This window comes from Oratosquilla oratoria, chromosome 16 (assembly GCF_046742065.1).
Source record: "Oratosquilla oratoria isolate Oo_2021 chromosome 16, ASM4674206v1, whole genome shotgun sequence".
NCBI classification, from domain to species: Eukaryota; Metazoa; Arthropoda; class Malacostraca; order Stomatopoda; family Squillidae; genus Oratosquilla; species Oratosquilla oratoria.
The window spans coordinates 51,121,993-51,138,973 of record NC_134792.1 but is presented as its reverse complement, the minus strand read 5'-3'; the positions used below and the strand labels follow the sequence as shown (position 1 = coordinate 51,138,973).

Below are 16,981 nucleotides of genomic sequence, written 5' to 3'. Positions count from 1 at the left end.
GTCGGTCTGGACAAAGAGGAGAGTCTTGGGAAAAGGAAAAAAAAAGTGACAATGAGAACAGGGGCTCTGAAATATGAAATATGAATGGAAGTAAAAACTAAAGACGGTGAAGTTCTACTGTAGAAGGAGGAATTGAAGACACATCAGAAGAAATAAACGAATATGATATGGAAAGACTGAGATAAGTCTGAGATAGGGAAGAGAGAGATGGAAGGGACGAAGAATTAAAAGCAAGAGGCATGAGGATATGAAATCCAAACAAGCATTGAAAATGTCGACAAGAAGAAAATAAGTGGCAATGAATGGAATAACCGGGGAAATGTTATATAAAAAAAGACCGTCTATTGATGAATGACTGAAAGGAAAATATTAAAAGAAATACAGGAGGGAAGAAAAAGTTATGGACGACTGAAAGACCTCGTGGGAGGGCGACATCTCTAATGGAAATGAAGACTACAAGAAATGTAAATATCACAGAGAGAAGAAGAAGTTTCTTATCATTCTCTGGTGAGGTTGATAGTGAAAGGAAGCGGGGAAGAATAGGGAAAATATATCAGGTAAAGAACGAGCAGGGAATAGATTGGGACTGGGGATGTGTGGATCAGATATAAAAGGGGTGAGGACAATAGGTACGACAATCACTTGGTTAATGAACTTGTATGGTGAGATGAATTAAAGTTTGTGATGGGATATGTTAGAGAACTGAGGTGTAAGAGAAAGGTTTGAGGTAGTAAAAAACAAATATGAATAAAGATACCAGTGCATGGATGAGGTGTAGGTACAATATTAGAAAAATAAATAAATAAAAAACGCGACAAACAATCCGAACTAATCATAATAAAGCAGATATGAAGATCACGAAGCATTACTGTAAATACGTACACGTGCACGCACATACACGCACGCACACACACACACACGCAAAAACACACACATGCAAACACGCACACACATACACACACACGTACACGCCTGCAGACACACACACACACACATGCATACACACACACACACACATGCAAACACACACACATATACACACACGCGTGCGCATACACGTGTACACGACCAAAAGTCTTTTCAATGGAAACCAGCTTTTTCTGCATTTTCTTTTTGGCGCTGAATTTTTTTCTCCTATTCGTTCATCACTTAGAATTCGAAATCAGAACTTGCTCTTAAACGTGATATATCACCGCTGTCTTGCTTCGCTTCCGTATTAAGTTTTAAAGCTTTCTGAATGACGCAGTTTTATTTCTTTCGTTTTTTTTTTCTTAAATCTGGTAAATACCCTTCGTCATTCTTTTCTTCAACTGCTCCACTCAATTTCTTTGTTTCCGTTTTGTCTACCAAGACTACATCGTGAAAACAATCTTTTTCATCTGGTCCCAATCTTTGCATTTCTTAGCCACCGTGCTGTACTTCATTTGTTTATCAGCTAAGTCCATTTTTTAAGCAGCCCCGTCAGAAGACGTCGCCGTTTCAGAGCTTGCGGCGGGCTCTCACCGGCACTCGAGTACACAATCTGGCCATGTGGTACCAATGAGTTATTACTACTACTACTACTATTATTATTACTATTATTATTACTATTATTATTATTACTAGGAATTATCATTACCATCAATAATTATCATTACTATGAATAATTACTAACATCATCAATAATTATCATTACCATCAATAATCATTATCATTAACCATTATCATTAATAATTATCATAAATCATTATCATCATTACCATTATCATTTCTTTAGTCTTTGAAAGGAATCTCGCTGGCCGAACAGGTTGGGGCGTCGTTACCTGCGGCGAAGGTCAAGAGGATGGCGGTTCAAACCCTGACACTGGCGAAATTGAACCAAGGGTGTAATTCATTCATTTCCATGCTACAATATCCTCTGAAAGGGGCATCGTCCTAGCCTCCCGATAGGGTGATTTTGTGACGTTAAACCATTTTTAGTCTTTGTGGCGACAGATTCATCTCCACCTTTCAAATTGCTACATCCTTTGTGAACAATTACTTTATACAGTTCATAAATGAGCGTTAAATTTTCTCCTTTTTTTTTGTCTTTTGTGTGATTTTTTTTTCTTTCTGGTTTGATGTCTGTCATTCCTCTTACCCAATCCTTCATGTATCATCTTATTTCTCTTTCCCAACACCTTTCCCAGCCAATGCATTTATCTCAATTCCTTCCTCTTTTCTTTATGATCACTTTCAATAAGATCTAGAACTGTCTGCAGTATTCTGACATTTATTTCCCTTTCCATTTCTTCATTACTTTGTGAAATTCTTTATAATAATTCCACTTTGCTTGTCTACTTCTTCCAACACGTTAAGTTTCATACGCATTCCTTCCCTGGTCCTTTCCTGATCTTGTCAACACCTGACTCTCTCTTCTTGCTCCGTCGTCTTCATTATTTCTTCTTCTCTTCCACTCCGCTCCAGATTGTCATACTCTTTCTTTTGGCTTTATTATTGCAACTGGACCCTGATAAATCCTTATTCAGGGTGTAGTGTGCGTGCGTGCGTGCGTGTGTGTGTGTGTGTGTGTGTGTGTGTGTGTATGTGTACGTTTCAACATGGTCTTGGATCACGTGCTGGACTCGTGATCGACAGTTATTAACCTCCCTGATGAGAGCTCAGATCTCATATATGACCGATCTATGGGTAATGCACACACACGCGCGCACACACTCAACTCCCCACCAACGAGAGTTGGAGTAACGACTCGCAGTGCAGCGATACTGAAACGACTTCAGCCCTGGGTGGGATTCGAACCCGGGCCGCCGTAGTGGCGACCGGGAACTCTATCACTGCGCCACTTTGTGTGCGTTTCCATGTGCATGTGTAAGATGCAGCAAAGTGTTTAAACCCTTATCCAGATAAAATGTTTTCCAGATCTTACTTTGGTGGCTTTTGGTAACCCTCAGACAACTCCATTCAGCTGAAAGTGGATCCTTGGACTGGTGTGGAAGGAGGGGTTTCCCACCATCCTCCACATTCTTGCTGAAATCCTCTTCACACGTCTTTTTCTCCTTTCATCCCCTCCTGTCCCCCCCTTTTTTTTTTCTCGTTTATTTGCTTTGTTCTCCATTTCTCTCGGTTGTAACTACTGTATATAAGTTGATTTTTCTTCGGACATTCTCAGTCCCCTTAGCTTTCATTCATAACTTGTCTGTATTGGGTTCCATTGTTCATTTTCCGTTTGGGTTTTCATTTATATTCGTCGCTTTGGATTTCGTTCCTTTTGTCTTCCCCATTCTATCAGTTTTTTTTCCATTTCTCTGTCTCTGTTTGGTTCTCTCTGTCTGTTTCTTTGTCTCTCCGTCTGCCTTCCTTTCTCTCGGTTTCTATGACTGCCTTTGGTCTGTCTATCGGTCTATTTTTTTTGTCTGTCTGAAAAAAACAACTTTCTGGCGTAAAAAAAATAATTTAGAGAAGAGTGGTAAATTTATTTTCTGATTGCTTTTAATTTTCTCCTGTGATTTTCTGATTGCTTTTAATTTTCTCCTGTGATTTTCAGCTTAGAACAATTGAATACATACATACATTGATACATTATGTAAAGTACGTCTAATGGGTTAATTAAATCGTATCATCACCTTCAGCAAAGCGACGTTCTCTGTACAGGAAACGAAGAGAAAAATAAAAGAATAAAATGAGGTAAAAAAAAAAATAATAATAATAATAACAATAATAGAATAAATAAAATCCCTGCTCAGAAGGGTTAAAATTTTTATACAGGTCACATCTTAGTCATATCTTATAACCTTTTCTTTATTACTACTATTATTATCATTATTATTATTTTTTTGTCTGTGATAAAAGCTTCAGTGTACATCACTACAATGACGATGGCTCAATAGGTATTCCTAATTATCATGTTCTTGTAACTTAACACATCATTCCTGTAGTAAACGTTACATCATACCAGCATCGTCCAATGGTTATCTTTACAGTATCTTTCTAGTGACTAAGCACTTTGAATGGTATGGATTTTTATCATGCGATTTTACTTGGAAGGCTTTTCTTCAACGTAAATTATGACAAGAAACAAAACTTAAATAGACATTTTTATCAGGAAAAGGGGCGGGGTTTGGATGTCACACCACCTGGAAGAGAGTGGAGATAAACGTTCTGTTATCCTGGAATCCTTTTTGTCCCCTAGGTTTCTCCTGGAATCTCGAATGGAGATAAACATTGTTATCCTGGAATCCTTTTTGTCCCCTAGGTTTCTCCTGGAATCTCCATCGCTTCACGTAACATTCGGTCAACTATTTCTCTCTTTTCTTAGAGTAGCGGTCCATGGACCCCCGAAGCTTTGATTGAGGTTCACAAATGGTCCGTCAACCGATAGCCACTACGGGTTAGTAGATGCAAAACGATTAAACTTTGTGTTGAAGTCATCCTCACGAGGTTAACGAACAGCAATTCATAAGCACGGGGTACACGTGAAAACAGGTTGATTACCACGGTCCTAGAGAAAGTAAATAAGCATACACCAGGAGGCGCGGAGCGGCGACCAAGGCCACCACCTTTGCCCAATGTGTTTGGAGGTTAGGGCAGGTAACAGTCACTGGAAAGGATCGACGAGGAATGGGTTTGCGTACGCAAATGGGAGAGGATGCGAGACCCACACGCCTTCGATTACGCCACTTGCACACTGTTCTCTCTCAAAGCCAATTTGGTACGTAGGCGCCATGAGGAGCAAGTGAGTATACGAAGATGCCGACGTCGGCGTCGTGATCATATATATACATATATATATATATATATATATTGTAGATATACATGAGTAACACCCGGTTTCTGTGAACTGGTTTGATCACGTTTTCTATGTTTATCATTACTTAGAGTAAAAGAGAACGAGTAATACAGCAGTGACTTTATATTTCATAATGCGAGTTGTGTGATGCATCGTACATATGGCAGCCGATGCTGCGCGCGAGAATATGACTCGTACTGAAGTAGTTAAAAATAATAATTCATTGAGAATCCGAGATAATGATTATTCATCTTGTCGGTTCCTTTGTTACGAAGATTTATTTTTCTTGCGTCCAAAATGAGTTAACCGTAAGATATCTTCCTTTTCCTTCCATTTTGGCTCTTTCTTGTCTCACATGATTTTCCCCTTTTCTTCGGATTTTGAATTTCTAGAAACGCAGGTGTGATACTCCGTTTGGATAAAATCTTTTCTATCCTTCTTGCGAATACAAAATGCCGACTGAATAAAATTATGGAACTACGAGAAAAAACAAATTTTATAATTTTCCTTGGCTGCGATGATTTCCTTTTTACCCCATCGAATAATCACCTCAGTTTTTCGCTCGTATTACGTGAAAAGAATATATATTTTTCTAAGCTCCGCTAAGTTAGGCTTATGATCGAAGTAAAATACTTTCCATTTTATTTCGAGTGACGTTGTGCGCCATATCCTTTCGTTATGTCTTTCGTCTCCTTTTCCGATTCCCCTTTTCTCTCGTTTTCTCTCGTTTCTCTCGTTCTCCTGACTCTCCGCTCTTCTGGCGATTCCTTCAACAACACGTTTTCTTTTCTCTTGTCTTTCTTATCTCCCCATTCCTTTTCAGAAAACAACGATAACAAAGCAGGAGATAAAGGAAGGTTTTATAACCAACGTTTTTATTTTTTCTTCAGTGAATGCTTACATAAGTGAACATGTACAAATGCCTGTATACTTAATACATAGGACAGACACTCCAGTATCACAAGGCCATAGCTTTCCTTCTCCAGTCCTGTAGTCTCCCCAACCTTTGACCTCACATCTCATTCGATGACCTTGTGAACACGATTCATTTATGGTAGAAAACTGTGACCACTATGCCTCCCGTGGCGTTATGTTATATCAGACTACATACCTGATTTAATTTTCCCTTTTTTTCGTGGTTAGCGGGGCTGGTACCCGTTCGATCCTTAACCTCACAAATGTTCTGAAACAGTTCATACACGAACGGAGGAGAGTGAGTACAATCTAGTTTAAGATACAGTCACCACGTGACCCCATTTTCCTTCTTAGAGATATTGCATGGCGAGTCTTTAGATTCTACAGCGAGATTTCAGATTTTGGAGACATTTCGCACCTCTAAATCCTACAGTCCTTGTACACTACGGCACCAACAATTCCGTCTCTGGACTAACTAGATTTTAGAGCGACTTCAACCATTTTCATTCTCTGTAAAATTGTGAAGACTAGAAACTTTGTCGATTATGTTAGTAAGGGTCATATTAAAAATATAAGAATGTATACTCTTTATTAGATTACGAACGTGTTAGCCTGTGTATGTTTACTGTATATCTATGTCACCTGCAAGCACACACGTATATATATATACGTATACACACGCACACACACACACACACACACACCACCACACAAGCACGCACGCACACACATACACACAGACGTAGACACACACACACACACATATTCATTATTTCTTACTTTCTTATCTTTATGCGCTTTTTTGCATTACTTTTTGTTTTGTCCTGGGTGTGCACAGTAAATTTCTCCAATTTTCTCGATTATTTTTCCAATCATATGCCCTTTAAAAAAAAAAAATTATTATAAGCTTGACTGGTCCACCTACTCCTCTTTCGCTTCTTCCTTCGCAATCTCCCCCTCTCCCCCTCCCTAGCACCTCTTTCTCTATAACTTTGTAATTACTTTTATCATAAACTTCATCGTCCCCCACTTTCCTCTCCGTCTCGTCCATCTTTTTCATAAACACATATTTTTCACTTCGTAATAATAACTCATTCTAATCACTTTGTCTCCTTTGTAATTATTCTTCAATTCACTCTTCAATTTTCCCTCCGTTCCCTTCAACTCCCTTCCATCCTCGATCGCTATCTCCATTTTCCCTTTAATTCTTCGTCCTGTTTTCCACCATTTAATCTTTTTCGCTGCTTATCTTCGTTCTTTATCTTTCTCCATTTCAGTCCTTCTGTATCGTTTCTTTTCTCCTCATTTCGCTCATCTTTACCCTTTTATTGCCATCTCCCGTTTACTCCAGTTTCATTTTTCTTCTGCCGATTTTGTTTTTCATTTCTTGTTATTCCGTCGCCCTTTTTGGATTTCTTTTTCCTCTTTCATTCCTTTTCATATTTCTCTTCTCTTTCTCATTCATGCCTCTTCATCTTACCATTTTTAATCTCCCCCATTCTCCTGCAGCCAACAACACATCCTTCTCTCTTTCTCTTTTTCTCTCCTTCCCCATTATTACTCTCGTTATCTCTTCTTTCACTTCTCGTCTTTCTTTTCTCCCCTTCATTTCAACTCGTCTTTCGTTTTCTTTATATTCTTCTTCTCTTCCCACCTCTATCTTTGCACCTTTTCATTTCAACTACCTTTCTATACTTTGTGTAGACAGGAAGAAAAGAAGTAGGATGAGGATGGTGATGCTGTTGTTGCAGATGTTAATGACGACGACGACGTCGAAGATGATGATGACGATAATGATTATGATGATGATGATGATAATGTTTATGCTGATTACGAAGAGATAAAGAAGGGAAATAGGGCCGGCAGGGGAGAGAAAGAATATGAAGATTAGGAGCAGGAAGACCCGAAAAAGAAAGAAAGAAAAAAAAAGAAAAAAAAAAAAAAAAAATTAGTAGCAGGAAGAAGACCCGAAAAGGGGAAAAGAAGAAGAAGAAGAAGATGAATAGGAGCAAGAAGAAGACCCGAAAATAAAAAAAACGAACAGGACACCAAAAACATACAATACAATAATAATTTCTGAAGAAGGATACAGGAGGAACGGGACCCGTAAGGAGGAATAAAACGGCGAACTTCTGGTCAGAAGTTCTTCGTCCATGACTGACCAGGGTTGGTCATCATAATAAAAGGAGAGGTGGTTAAGCAAAGACCGAAAGAATGTGGGTCTGGTTTGAGGCTGTGGAACAAGTAAACTTTTTGGACCAAGAAGGTTTTGACTGCTGAAGAAGTTTGCATTAGCAGTATAGATGTTTATCAGGAAGAATAAACAAAGTACTTGAAATCATCAAAGACATTATCGTAAAATCTGATGTCCGTCATTGGCCATTAGGGCATTTTACTCCACTGAACAAAATCTAAGACACCGACTACTGTGTTATTTAGTCATCGCTGGAAGTGAGGGATTATTACAGACCCGAGTAGTCTGTTGGTTCTAGTATAGTTTAATATTATTAGGAGTTATCTTAAAGCATTGGAATTGTGTCCATCTATATAACTTTCGCTTCGGTGGAGAACTGCCTCATTCCGATTGAAACCAATAAGATTGATTGCACTTCTGGGATGTGGAGACATTAAGATTATCTTTATCACTGTCTGCTATAGTATGGTGATATAAGACACGCGTTTCGTTTTCTCTGTCAACAGATTTCATTTACTTCGGGGGGGGGGGCGTCATAAAGGTGTTTCATAATCGACCCCTTGTGACGAACTTTATTTTGTTATGGATTATGTAAAATAACTTGAACAACTTATCCCATTTGTACTGGGAGTTCACACATTCAGCCGACTCCGCCGGGCATTAGCTTTAATGAAATAACCAAAATCCACCAATTACAAAAGCGCTAACCACAACGGAATTATTCTGTTTGTACTTAGGAGTTCACAGGCGACAAAATGAAATTGACTGGTAAATACTGGAATAAGATATCTGAGGCAGTTTACGGGCACAAACGAACGAAGAGGTCGCAGGGAAGGCATCGTTACATCTAAAACGTTTCAGATCAGTGGTAAACTTTAGAGGCTTGGTTCAATGTTGCAACAACCCATTTCATTCTTTTGGAGGTGCGCCCGAAAAGGATTAATCATGGCTGCGTTCTGATATAACTCAACACTGCATTTGAAGAAGCAAACTCTCAGCGGAGCAGTTCGTAATTGGTTCAAGTTAGATGTGAGGCCGGATTGGGAAACAGAGGGCCGAAATGAGTTTGGTGAACTCTTAACGACCTAAGTTAACTGATTATCTATCACGTGTTTGGTGACAAGAGCAGTTACTAAAAGGGCTTGCAATGGGACAGGAGGATGAGGGCTGTCTTTGAAACAACCGAGTCATGGGTGGAATTAATCACGTTAAAATAAAAAGTAAAAGCACACGGTAAGCCGATATATCTGGAAACTGTTACACTCATCGCCACACACACCGACCTTGTTCAGGGGATTTTGTTCAGACAAACACCTGAGGAGATTGTTCATCTGAGGGTAGAACCTTGTGATGAGTGGATTAGAGCAATCTCAGTTAGATAGCATATTACAATGCACTAAACATTTTCAGATATCATGTACCATTTGATCTCATTTCACTCAAGCTAGTACTAAGACACACGCACACGCACACACATACACACACACACACACACACACATATATACATACATGTATATGTAATAAAACCACTTGGAAAATAAAATGAAAGGTGACCGAATGCTTTCGTCTATTTAAGACATTTTCAAAGGTTTTGTGAATCACGTGTTTTTGTTGTTTATTTGCACGCACACACACACACACACATTATATATATATATATATATATATATATATATAATATATATATATATATATATATTTATTTATATATATGATGAAGGAATTTTTAAGAAACTAGAAAATACTTTGGGGAGATATGTTTGGTGACAAGATTAAGATAAATGCCACCAAAGCCAATTAATGCGAGCTGCAAAGGAGACAAGGGTGGCAGAGTCTACGACCTGCGCCAGGGGCCGTGTTGTACCTGTGACCCAAACCATGACAACATATTGATTTCGTGATGAAAACTAAAAGGTGTTAGTTTGCATATTCTCAGGTGAAGATCATAGAGCACATCAGAACAAAGCCAGAACGTATGTGTTTGTATATATTTGTATTTAAATAACCAAGACATTGAATGACGAAACAAACTGTTTAACTTTATTTATCTAATTAGTGTCTTTATGAGGCCTGACGACAGTACTAAATTAGTTTTTAATGGAACGCAAGAGCAGTGAAACAGCTTGTAGAGAAATACAGTTTAAAGCTGATGGGAAAAAAAGCTTGTAGAGAAATACAATTTAAAGCTGATGAAAAAAAGAGTACGAGATAGAAAAGCTAGATAACTTTTCATGCTCTAGTGTCCTGAGGATATGCATAAAACACACAAAACTTGTGTGTCATTCCATGCCTCTGCCTCGGGGGTCAGAATGTGATATGAATATTAATCAACTGAATTCGTGCCAACGGCATTAAGCTGCAGTGGCCCCCGTGCACGAACTAATGGGCCACGTCTCGTAGTTCTCCTGAGGCGTATAGATCTGTGTCAGAACACAAACACGCACACGCACACGGGCGAATACTTAACAAAAACTCAAATACTCACAAAAACATGAACACGCACAAATAAAATGCGCGTACATGTTGCCATTGGCGCGCGCTCTCTCTCTCTCTCTCTCTCTCTCTCACACACACACACACACACACACACACACACACACACACACACACACACACACACACACACACACACTCGTCCATATACAAAGTACAAGGAATGAATAAAAATATGTACGAAATAATATTTTTAATCGTGATTTGATCAGAGACTGGTTCAGACTATAAATCTTCAAGTTCGACGGGTCCTACTTTAATAACGACTCACGGGACTAATGGCTCTGACCTGAAGATACAAACTATTTCATTGTGATTGTGATCGACAATGGACGTCGTTGCTCATATGATCGACACAACAATTAACCGACGGTGTAAATGTTAAAGCCATATCCTCCTCAATTTTTTTTAATTTAATTTCATTCAGTGTTTGATAGCAAACATCAAAAGCTTTTACAACCATCTTATTTACTCTTAACAGCAACAAAATGCATTTGATGTACTGAAGAAATGTCGAAAACTCGAACGCACCAGATGCTCAAAGTAAAAAAAAAGAAAACAAAAAAAAGAAAAAAAAATTAAGCTCGCCGCAGCGAGATGAGGATATTAATGAGTGTTTATCTACACTATTTCAGATTTATCTAATTACTAGTAAGAAAATAAACTCTTATTCATTATTACTAATTAACCAACCAATTCATTAATTGGTTTCTTTTTAAACTCCAAGGTGGTTATGCTTTTGGTCGTGTTTATTTGTTGGTTTGTTAGCAGCTTTACGCAAAATGTGAACAGATATTTTTTTCTTGAATAGTTGAATATTGCTCAAGTAACACCTCCATCGAATTTCACTAGCGAGCCCAATGGAGTGATGGTTTCTGCCCCTGGAATCTTCCCTCGAAATGTGGTAGAGACTCGACAGAACGTTGTACACTCGTACGTGACGTCACGGATATTACACGCGACCCAAGTGTGACGTCACGGATATGACGCGCGACCCAAGTGTGACGTCACGGATATTACACACGACCCAACTGTGACGTCACGGTTGTTGCAGTTGCTCAAATGTGACGTCACGGGTGAAGAACAACAAACGACCCCGTCAGCTGTGTAATTCTCTTTAGGGATCTTCCTTTGGCTAAGGAGAATCAGCTTTATGGACATGTTGGGAGATATCTTGATCCTAAGAGGTCTCCATTGTTCGTGTCCCCCCGTTTAGGCCTAAGTCTACCCTTAAAAAAAAAAAAAAAAAAAAAAAAAAAAAAAAAAAAAAAAAATCCTTTGGATATCACAAGCATAATTTACCCACTTGAAGGAAATACCTTGTTTTGAAGGCGCTAACACGCACTGTGCTTTCAGCTTAGCACTAGGGAGACTGTACAGTGAGTCACTCAAGTTCGCCCACTTCCCTGACCCCACCGCCACCGATCCAGAAAATTCTGGAACATGAAATATGGAATACGCATCACCAACAGATAGCTCACCATCCACTATCTGGAATCAAAACACCTTATCGACGGCGGTGGGGGTGGGGTGGGGTGGGGGCAAACCTCAATAACTGATTGGTTTTGATCCGAAATGAAAACGAAAAACAGCATTTTTTTTTTTTTTTTTTTTTTTTTTTTTTTTTTTTTAAGCAAATGGAGGGAGAGCGTGGGAACCCACTCACCTGAAGGTCTGCGGGCTGTTTGGCACGAGCCCTCGCGCGGAGATGTTCAGCTGCGGCCGCGCCATGGCCTCATCGTCTCCGTACTCGACGTGGACCATGTATGGCATCTGCGAGGGACAAAAAGAAACGGTCGTCAATATGGGACAAAGACAACGGCATCTGGGAACAAAATAAATAAATAAACTAAAAATACGTTGTCAACATATGAGTGAGTGAGAGAGAGGGAGGGGTTAGAGATAGGGGGAGAAGGAGAGAGAGGGGGAGGGAGGGAGGGAGAGAAAGGGGAGAGAGAGAGAGGAAGAGAAAGGAGAGGGAGAGGAAGAGAAAGGAGAGGGAGAGGGAGAGGGAGAGAGAGGGGGGAGACAGGGGAGGGAGAGAGACAGAAGGGGGAGAGAAAGAGGGGAGAGAAAGAGGGAAGAGAGAGAGGGGAGAGAGACAGAGAGAGAGAAAACAGGACGATTAAAGAGAATCATGGTAATGTAAAAGGAGCGTTACATGATATTAGTACACGAGGAAGGACAAACACGTTTAAACGAAGAAAATCTATTGAGAAAACATTATGTGGATGGTAAAGAAGACTGAAGAAGACCCATAAAGATGACGTGGCAAGAGCGAAAGTGAAAAAAAAAAAAAAAAAAAAATAGACACACGCTAACAGTCAATTTGCCATGCCGTTTCTTAACGGGGCACGGGTGTCTTAACGGAAAAGGAATGTTAACAGGAAATAAAGTATGATAGATTACTTTTTAAGCAAGAGGCAGATCGCGAGAAAACGTGTGTGTGTGTGATTCACCATGATCCTGGATCACGTCTTCGACTCGTGATCGACAGCTATCACCCTCCCGGACGAAGCTTAGAGCTCATACATGCATTACTTATGTAATGATGTGACCTCACACACACACACACACACACACACACACACACACACACACACACACACACACACACACACACACACACACACACACACACACACACACACACACACACACACACACACACACACACACACACACACACACACACACACACACACACACACACACACACACACACACACACACACACACACACACACACACACACACACACACACACACACACACACACACACACACACACACAACTCCTTGCCCACGAGAGTTAGAAAATCGGCACACAATGCTGCGATGCTGAAAATATTTCAGCCCTGAGCGGGAATTAAACTAGGACAACTGGTTTGGGGTTGCAAACGATACCACTGCGCCGTCGAGCCGTGTGAGTGTGAGTGTGTGTGTGTGTGTGTATGTGCGCGCATTTGCAGCTGTAAGCTTTCATACAGTACTTCATAAGTGTCTGCAAATAGAAACGACTCGTATGTTCGAATTTAAATTGCTAACAAAAACTCCAATATTTAGGTCAATTTTCATTTTCACATGGCGTTATTTATCATAACGAATACGACAGATGATATCAGCCCGTGTTCTCTGCACAGCACGAAATAATGTTTAAAACAAATGTCTTTTCTGATATCACATCTGATCATAAATTTAACTTCTTCATTACTCAGCCTTACACTCCAGATTTTGTTTCGGGTATCGTCAGCTGACTTTGATCAATCACGGCTCAAGTTGAAACAATCGTGATTAGTTAGTATTTTCCAAGAGGACAATGTTTTGTCTACTGCCCAAGGCTTCATCAATACTAGTGATGGTTCTTCGTTCAACCTATTTAACACAACAATACATCTTAGATAGAATTTCTATGAATCGGAATTAAGAAGATCCCTATAGTTGACGAAGAGAGTCTGGTGCAGACATGAATAATTTTTTTCAAAACAACCTCCCTCGTTGACTGGGTTTAACCATTGCCCTCCACCCTATTTCATTCTGTTATATCTTTGATAAGAAGTTGAGGGGGACACGTCAGAATGCGCGTGGCTATGACCAAATCCATCAATTCTGTCTTTGGCGCCTGCACAGTTGGGGAGTCCAGTACTGATGGATACGGAAGAGAAGTCTGGAATTTGGAGTGGGGGAAACTCAGGAGGATGCGAAAACCTACATGAATCCGATTACGATACCAAAGCACTTCATAAGAAAGTGGTTGATCAAATCATTTGTCATCACGAAAGTAGCTCCAAGGTAGGGTATCAGTTTCACCATGATGTATCCTTCTTTGAAAGCTTCATCCATGTTTGGTGGAAAAACCTTTTAAAAAATGAAAATCTGTGAAGATAAAAGTGAATGATACTCCATCGAACTCAAAACGATGGGGTTACCCCTCGAAAGTATGGGAAAAAGGAAATAAATGTATGTTAGCATGTTACCGACATACAACTTTAAGAATGATACACATCAGGACTGAAGTATTTTTACTCCAGACATCCTACATCAACAGACATCAGAGGAAGGATTCCCACTGTCATGCTAATACTACATTGCGGCAAAACAACCCAAAGCTAATTTTTGCAAACTCTAATACATCGGAATCTCCCCCAACCCCCCCCCCCCCAACTTCCCGGGACAGTGCCGGTTATTCGCCTGCGTTGGGTCTCCAATAACAATCAAGACTTGCTCTATTGCGTGCATGTAAATATTGGTGTTCGATGTTTGCATGCGCCGGTCCTGGGCTGCAGGCACGATCCCCGTCCGTTTTACTCATCTGAGACCCGGCTAGTCAGCCAGGTACACTGTAAACATACAGACAAACAAGCAACTAGCCTACGTATAAATTTAAAGCGATAACCAACATACCAGACAGCTAAACCACCCAACAGCACGTCGCATCAGAGGATTGGGTGCAAGAGGCACTTGGCCAAGTCGCATTGCATGTGTGACGCCAGTGGCGTTCGCTTTGCAGACCGCAAACTGAATGAAACTGAGATGGGGACACTTGTATTATGTTTCTATCGCAGTTGCATTTGCAGGTTCTGTGGAGATGTACCAATGGCTTTCGTCTCTTACTTGCGCGCGTGTTTATAAGCACACTCGGGTATATGCGTAGGAAAAGGAACATGTTCAGGGAAACCACACAAGTATCTGGATATGCGTAGATATCTATACATCTATATCTATCGCCGTATGCATGCTTACAGACACACACACACACACTCACACTCGTGGGCGGGGAGTTGGGTGTGCGTGTGCGTGTAAGGTCACAGTATTACCCACAGATCGGTCATATATGGGCTCTGAACTCTCTTGCGGGAGGGAAATAACTGTCCAACACGTGATCCAAGGCAATGGTGAGTCACACAGACGCACGCACGCACACACACACACACACTCATGAAAAGAGACTCAAAAAGAATAACTACAGAAGAGATCGGATAAAGAATAGCTTCCCACACAGAGTGCTGGATATATGGAATAACTTTGATAAACAGTGTGTGCAAATACTATTCAAGATTTTAAGAAAAAATTTATGCTGAAAGATACAATGACGGGTCACCACGATCATAGCTCCCTTTCCGTATAATACAACTTGGTAAAACAACTAGGTAAACACAAACACACACACACACACACACACACACACACACACACACACACACACACACACACACACACACACAATGAAATAAAACAGTCGCTGAGTATCGAACCCGAGACCTCATGGTTACGAGTTCCGTCTGCGACCATCTTTTCCCGGGATCAGCAACCTCCGGGTTTGATTACTTGAAAGACATCGCTGCAACTAGCGATCTATTCAATTACAGTTCCAACAGCGAGGCAAATAAAAGCCTCGTTCAAACGCCGCAAAGCCCGCAGATGGGACTGGGGATTAAGTGAAACTAGATGGATGGGCCCCAGATGCAGCAGGTATCGCATCCTAACCTACAGTTCGCAGCAGGTTGATATTGTCATACCAAATGCGTGGCAAGATGGTAGCACACTGGATTCCTAATCATGAAGTCCCGAGTTCGAAGCTCCACGACGGTTGGGTTTGATTATTTAAAAGCCACTACTGCAATTAGAGATTCTTTTCATAATACATATTTACACGAGCACACCCACCCACATACAAACACACACACACGCATACAGAGGGAGAGAGAGAGAGAGGGTGCAAGCCTAAAGTAGACACAGAGAAAGGCACTGGCATACAAACAGTAACAGACACTAGAAAAACAAAACAGATAGAAAAAAATGAAACTGACAGACAGGAAGAAAAGATAACAAGAGAGCCGGAGACGAAATCAAGCTAAAAAATAAAGACAGAAACGATGGCAGAGGAAGAGCCAAATAGAAAGAAATCGATAGAGAAAAAGACAGAGGCAGAGGCAGAAATAGATAAAACAGAAAGAGACAGAGACAGATAAAGGAAGAGATAGAGATAGAGAGACAGGCTGTGAGAGATACAGATGCAGACATATACTAAGCAAGAGACTTGGTCAGAAGCCTCTGATTCAAAGACCAAAATAAACTAGCAGCACCACCAGATTCAGATAAAGCTAACTAGTTTAACCAACAACTTCAGTTATAAACGAACATTTCTTTTAAGAGACAGAACTGCGGCCAGAGACTCTGCGAGACCAGAAGCCAGGCCGAGGACAAATGACACCCTGAAGAGAGCAGACTGAAAGGGAGGCTTGCAGTGAGAGGACGAAATCGAAGTGGGGAGAGGAGACTTCCACGATAAAGTGGTCGGTAGCAAGAGAATGTTCTGGAATGAAAGAAGGAGTGCTGGAGCGACAGACAGAGTTGGGGCATCAAAGTGAACGCTGGGGAAGTGGTTCGGTGAGAAAGATTGGGTTAGCCCGAATGAGTGGGTTTGAACAAAAGAACGCGATGGACCCAGAACGCGCTATCCAGCACCAAAGCCGGAGGACACGAAAGCTGAAGCGAGATGGTGGAGGACCAAAGGGACCGGAACAAGAAACAACTCGAGTTGAAATTGAAATGGATCAAGCAAATGGGAGAGGTTAGGAAAAAATAATTAGTTGGGATAAGAACATGAGT

The 16,981-nt window shown here is 40.6% G+C and overlaps 1 protein-coding gene across 8 annotated transcripts in view; it reads right to left on the bottom strand.

Moving 5' to 3' along the window:
• Positions 1–16,981, bottom strand: part of dnt (tyrosine-protein kinase Dnt) — a 581,353-nt gene that overhangs the window by 101,612 nt on the left and 462,760 nt on the right. For all 8 annotated transcript variants that reach the window (XM_076199777.1, XM_076199779.1, XM_076199778.1 and 5 more), the window contains exon 4: positions 12,036–12,142. In XM_076199777.1, coding sequence (XP_076055892.1) covers positions 12,036–12,142 — 107 coding nt within the window. The remainder of the gene's footprint in view (positions 1–12,035; positions 12,143–16,981) is intronic.